This window comes from Asparagus officinalis, chromosome 7 (assembly GCF_001876935.1).
Source record: "Asparagus officinalis chromosome 7, Aspof.V1, whole genome shotgun sequence".
In the NCBI taxonomy this organism is placed as follows: Eukaryota; Viridiplantae; Streptophyta; class Magnoliopsida; order Asparagales; family Asparagaceae; genus Asparagus; species Asparagus officinalis.
Window position 1 is genome coordinate 47,994,138 of NC_033800.1, and position 6,042 is coordinate 48,000,179.

The 6,042-nt window shown below is 36.6% G+C and overlaps 1 protein-coding gene across 1 annotated transcript in view; it reads left to right on the forward strand.

The window, feature by feature from the left end:
- The window catches only part of LOC109848675 (ATP-dependent RNA helicase DEAH13-like), a 7,849-nt gene continuing 2,072 nt past the window's right edge, over positions 266-6,042 (forward strand). The window contains exons 1-11 of the mRNA XM_020418302.1: positions 266-448; positions 534-606; positions 744-818; positions 910-959; positions 1,065-1,125; positions 1,207-1,620; positions 2,851-3,087; positions 3,199-3,429; positions 3,670-3,783; positions 3,878-5,007; positions 5,077-5,134. Coding sequence (XP_020273891.1) covers positions 393-448; positions 534-606; positions 744-818; positions 910-959; positions 1,065-1,125; positions 1,207-1,620; positions 2,851-3,087; positions 3,199-3,429; positions 3,670-3,783; positions 3,878-5,007; positions 5,077-5,134 — 2,499 coding nt within the window. The 5' untranslated portion in view covers positions 266-392. The remainder of the gene's footprint in view (positions 449-533; positions 607-743; positions 819-909; positions 960-1,064; positions 1,126-1,206; positions 1,621-2,850; positions 3,088-3,198; positions 3,430-3,669; positions 3,784-3,877; positions 5,008-5,076; positions 5,135-6,042) is intronic.

Consider the following 6,042-nt stretch of genomic DNA (forward strand, 5'->3'; position numbering starts at 1 on the left):
AATTCTAATTTTAAGACGTTCTTTGTTGTTAGAATTGCATTTTTAGATGTGCACCTCAAAAGTCTTCCATTTTCAAGGGGTCCATCAAAAATTGATGCCCAAGCCTTCATAAATTAGGCACTGGCTGCTTGTGTATGTAGAAAGTATGTGTTTCACTTTCATTGCATTCGTCGATCATTGGCGTGTTGCCTTTCACCTCGACAGGATAGACTAAAGTAAGGCCCAACCGGTATCCCTTCTCCCTATGCATTAACTTGGTCAATCTGCCCCTCTCTTGACTTGCCTTATGTGGGACGAAAAGTGGCGCTATCTTAAACCAGATCTCCTCGCCTACCAGTTAAGACTCCCAAAATACCTAAGCTTATCCTTCTTCTCTCTTCCTAGGTTGTAGGATGGAGGCTACCATGTCTAATTCTGATCAAATAGAAGGGATTGGAGATGGTTGGAAGTAAGTATTGTTCAATTTGAGCTTTGAAAATTTTTGTTTTTTCGTATTGCTATTTAAAAGTTGATTGTTTGAATTGGTTCTTCAGCTCAGGCATGGATGGAAGCAATGCACTTATTTTACCCGAGAAGAAAAAGAGCAAAACTAAAGAAACGGGAAAGGTACTAATGATATTAATTGATTTTTTTTCCATTTAATTGGGTACAAGGCTGATGTTTGCAAATTTTAGGGCTTGAAGAAGAGAAAAGACAAGCAAGCACCACCAGTTAGCAACAAGGCTGATGTTTGCAAATTTTAGGGCTTGAAGAAGAGAAAAGACAAGCAAGCACCACCAGTTAGCAAAAGCAAACTGAAGAAAATGAAAAAGTTGCTGGTATGGGACTGAGTTTGCTGATAAAAAATGTTTTTTTCCACTTAAAAAGAATGGTTTTGCCTTAATTGAGTTGTTTTTTCTACTATTTTAGGAGGAGAAAGAGAAGAAGCTGTTGCAAAACAAAAGCATTGAGATTTTGGAGTAGGTTGCCTTTCAAACCCGTCTTTTATTTATAAATATACCAAAATTTATTTTTATGTTGGATAATTATATGAAAATCCTTCTTTATGTTCTTATGTAATGTAGGAAGCATAAGTTATGGGATGGGGCATATTCACTTTTACAATCTTCGGGAACAATTGGTCATGTATGTACCTTGTAATATACTTAATTGTTGATTTTGCTGTATGCGGTTGGAGTTAACTTGTATGAATTGGTTGTGAAATAGGCTGACACTGTGAAGGAGAAGCGTAGAAGAGCAGTGCGACTCTCTAAAGCAGGACTGGAAGTGCCCGAGGATCTTTCTTGGTTGAAAAGCAAGAAAAAGAAGAGCATTCCTTGTGATGAGGAAGCTGTTTTGAACCACGATTTCGGTCAAAGTTATTCACGCAATACACTTATGGATAATGATGCGAAGGTTGTGGAATGTCTGGAAGTTGATGATCGCAAGCATAGCCAGGCTGCTGAAACCCATTTAGAGGAAGTTAGTAAAATCTCAACTATTTCAGATGGGAGATCAAATTCAGTGACACCGCCCCCAGAATGTATACATAATGATACAGACATATGCGTTGGTAAAGAGCAGAATGATGCTCCTTCTGTTCTGGGTAGTTGTAAGGAAGGAAAGGACACCCGGTCTCAGGTGTGCTTCAATATTTATTTTATACTTTGCAGAATTGGACCCACTGTTTTAGTATGATATACTTAATTTAGTGGTGCACATCACATATCACTTTTGTGCAACCTTCTATTAACCTCAACTGCTAGGAAGTCTAGTTTTCTTTTAGATTATCTGTAGATTTCCCCCTCTTTTGATTCTTCCTGAATAATGTATTCTGACCTTAATATTTTGTATTTTCTGGTACTGTTGTATATTAGTGTGCATTTGAGGTCACTAGATTTCTGAAGTTTTGCTATGTACAACTGACTACTGATCCAAAACTCCTACTGACTAGCCTTTTTTAGTATAGTTTCATATATGGTTGTGGATATTATTCATGTTTTTTGTTGAGGTACTTGAAAGAAATTTTGAAAGTATAAGCTTGTAGGAGTCGTAAAAGATATTTAAACAAAACAGGTGTATCAAGACCTAAGGCGAGAGTAGAAGTGGATGTGGAAGTCCAGGTTCTAAATCATGTCGGGGGTACCAATTAGGTGCATATATTTCCTAAAAAGTAACATTTAACTAAGCTTAATATGACACGAAATTTACCTAATAATGGCTTCATATGTCTGAACCCAAATAGTTAGGCAACAATCGTCATTTATAGTTATGGTTTTGTTTAGTAGTTCATATGTTTTTTATTTGCCTTAAATATGTTAGAAGTACGACATTTGATAGTACTAGTATAATAACTACAAAAACATCATGCCTGTAAAGGATAGCTTCCAACAGAGAGATCCAATACCAAGACGTATACTTCCTCCTCCATCTTACATCTTAGCAATGTTGAAAAAAACGAAATCGTGTAATGTAATCCTCGGCCTATCGATACGTTAAAATGCATATAGTGTAACACATAAAGCAAGTAACATGTTTTGTTGTTTTAATTTAAAGCAACTATAAAAAATGAAAATATTGACACTAATTTTATCAATAGATTCAAAATGAAAACCTTTAATTTTCAATAAATATTCAAAAAATTAGTACAGCGTATATAAAGTTACGTGTCGATGACGGTCTAACATTGAAGAGAAGAGGAAGCCAGGAAGGTTGTTGGCAGTGGAAGACGAATTCGACAGAGTTTTTTTTTCTTTTTCTTTTTTTGGGGGGAAGATTTATATAAGCGAAGTTTCCTTATGTAGCATGTCCTTGGCTGGATTCATCATGATACTTACAGATGCTACTTTCATCTGTTTGCTTCTTTTTCAGGACCAGAATGTTTGTAATTCAATTGTGAAGGACATGGAAATCACTTCAAATAATAAATTTCAACATCTGACTGCTCCTGTTGTGGTGCACGTATCACGGCCAAAGGATATTGAACTGAAGAGGAGAGATCTTCCAATAATTATGATGGAGCAGGAGATAATGGAAGCTGTAAATGAGCATTCAATTGTAATTTTATGTGGAGAAACAGGATGTGGTAAAACTACTCAAGTACCTCAGGTATGCTTCTGTTGCTTACCTTTTTCATGTAGTTAAAATTCCAAACAGTGGCATTATACTTCTTAAAAATTATTTTCCCTAATCTCTGCTTTCTGTTTCAATGTACTGTAGTTCTTATATGAAGCTGGTTTTGGGTCAAAAAATTGTAATGACCGGAAAGGAATCATTGGTGTTACACAACCGCGACGTGTAGCTGTTCTTGCCACTGCCAAGAGAGTATCCTTTGAGTTGGGTTATTGTCTTGGAAAGGAGGTTGGTTTTCAAGTTAGGCATGATAAAAGGATAGGAGATAGTTGCTCTATTAAGTTCATGACTGATGGAATTTTACTTCGAGAAGTTCAGGTTAGTTTACAGAATTTTGATGTTTCTCTTCCCTGATATGAGACAGTCTCTCCTCATTTTGTTTCTAAATAACCCTTTAATTGATTGATCCAAACTTTGAGATACAGGGCTCCTTTTCAACTTAACCTGATCTGGTTTTTTGATATGAAATTGGCCTTTAAAATAGCGCCATTTAGTGTCACAACAAGATTCTATTCACGTGATCACTTGTAATTCATTTTTCATTTCCCTTTGGTGCAGAGTGACTTCTTACTGAGGCGTTACTCTGTAATTGTCCTGGATGAGGCTCATGAGAGAAGTTTGAACACAGATATACTTGTCGGAATGCTATCTCGAGTTATAAAACTTCGCGAGGTTACAATAGATGCATCTCTACTTAAGCTGCCTAGTCTTTTTAAGCATAACAGAAGAGTATTCTCTTAGCTAACAATCAACTTGCATGTTGCAGAAGTTATATTTGGAGCAGCGGGAGAAAATACTTTCAGGCGTAGAAATTGACCGTGACAAGATGATCACTAAATTAAAGATCATACTTATGAGTGCTACACTTAGAGTTGAAGACTTCATTTCTGGCAAAAAATTATTTCATGAGACTCCACCTATTCTGGAAGTTCCAGTAAGACAATTTCCGGTGACTATTCATTTCTCAAAGAAGACACATGAGGATTATTTAGGTCAAGCTTATAAGAAGGTTATGTTGATCCACAAGAAGCTACCACCTGGAGGCATACTGGTGTTTGTTACTGGGCAACGGGAAGTGGAGTTCCTGTGTAAGAAGCTAAGGAAAGCATCAAAGCAATTAATTACAAACAATTCTAAAAGAAACTCAGATAATGATGGGACTGCAAACCTGGACATGGAAATGAAGGATATCCATGAAGCATTTGAGATAAGCACTACAGACCAGCAGACTGACAGGTTTAGTTCTTTTGAAGAGGATGATAACTTCCCGGAGATGGATTCTGATTCATCTAACTCAGAAACAGACAGTGATCTTGGGGATGATACTGATACTGAAACAACCTCAGAGAAGACCGATTTAGTTCTGGATCTTTTAGGAGATTCTAGAGGTCTTTTGTCATTGAAGGCTTCTTTTGAAGCCTTAGCTGGAAAATCATGCAACCAAAATTCTAAAGAAGAACCAACTGCACCAATGCATTCCAAAGAAGAGGAGACTCAGTTTGTCCCTTCCACTATGGGTGAACAAGCGGAACCTACTCCTGTTGGTCCTTTGTATGTGTTACCCCTTTATGCAATGCTACCTGCTTCTTCTCAGCTTCGGGTATTTGAAGAGGTACCTGAAGGAGAAAGGCTAGTGGTGGTTGCTACAAATGTGGCTGAGACTTCTCTGACAATTCCAGGAATAAAATATGTGGTTGACACTGGTAAAGAGAAGGTCAAGCATTACAACATTGCCAATGGGATGGAAACATTTGAAGTCCAGTGGATAAGCAAAGCCTCAGCAGCCCAACGTGCAGGGAGAGCTGGAAGAACTGGACCTGGCCACTGTTATCGCCTCTACTCTTCGGCGGCCTTCAGTAAAGATGATTTGTTTCCAGAGTTTTCATGTCCCGAGATCTCTAAGATTCCTGTTTCGGCGGCCTTCAGTAAAGATGATTTGTTTCCAGAGTTTTCATGTCCCGAGATCTCTAAGATTCCTGTTGATGGTGTTGTCCTTCTAATGAAATCTATGGGCCTTGATAAGGTAGTAAACTTCATGAATTTGCTTCTTGAGTTCTTTGTTTCCTTTTTTCTTTCTATTAATTTTCCCTTCTGCAAATATATATTTTAAAGTTCGTCTTTGGTTATATTTCCCTCAGTTCACACACGCACATGTTACATATATGTATAAAGATTAAAACTTCTTATTATACTCCGTTGACATTATGTAATAAGTGAAATGCTATTATAGTGGTAGTGGGGTAAAAAGTTGATTCGTACCATCTTTGAAGATTGATTTTTTTAATAGCTTACTTCAATTCCCCCCCAGTTCCACACACACGCACACAGTGATAGAGCCCCTCTTGCCTTTTGGCTATTAATAGTATATAAGTGTTGCATATTAGTCCTTGCATCTTTCATCTTTTGATATTACCCCCTCTACTCACTAAAATTGCCATTTGATCCCTCAACTCTTAAGTAGTTTCAAATTAATCCACTTAATAGTGACAACTACTCTTCTTAATTGGAGGGACTAATTTCAAAATAACTTAGTATTAATTTCAGTGATTTGAGGGGCTTATTAAATATTTTCCCCTGGTTATTTTTCATCTACTTAAGTACTTATGAAAATTTATTATATACTGTCATATTGATACATGTAATTGTTGTATGTATGTATGTATGTGTCAATGTGTGTGTGTATATATATATATATAGAGAGAGAGAAAATCTTATGTCAACTTAAAGGACCGTTCACCAACTTTTTTATCCATTGATGTTGCCTAGGGATCCATGAATGATATGAAAAGTCTTTTAATATTTGTATATTTCTTTATGGCACATGCACATGTCTAAAAGCAAGATGAGTGGATAAAAAGTTTGGTGGACAAGGCCTCATATCCACTTAAGTTGACATAAGCTCATCTCTCTTTATATATATTTATATATATA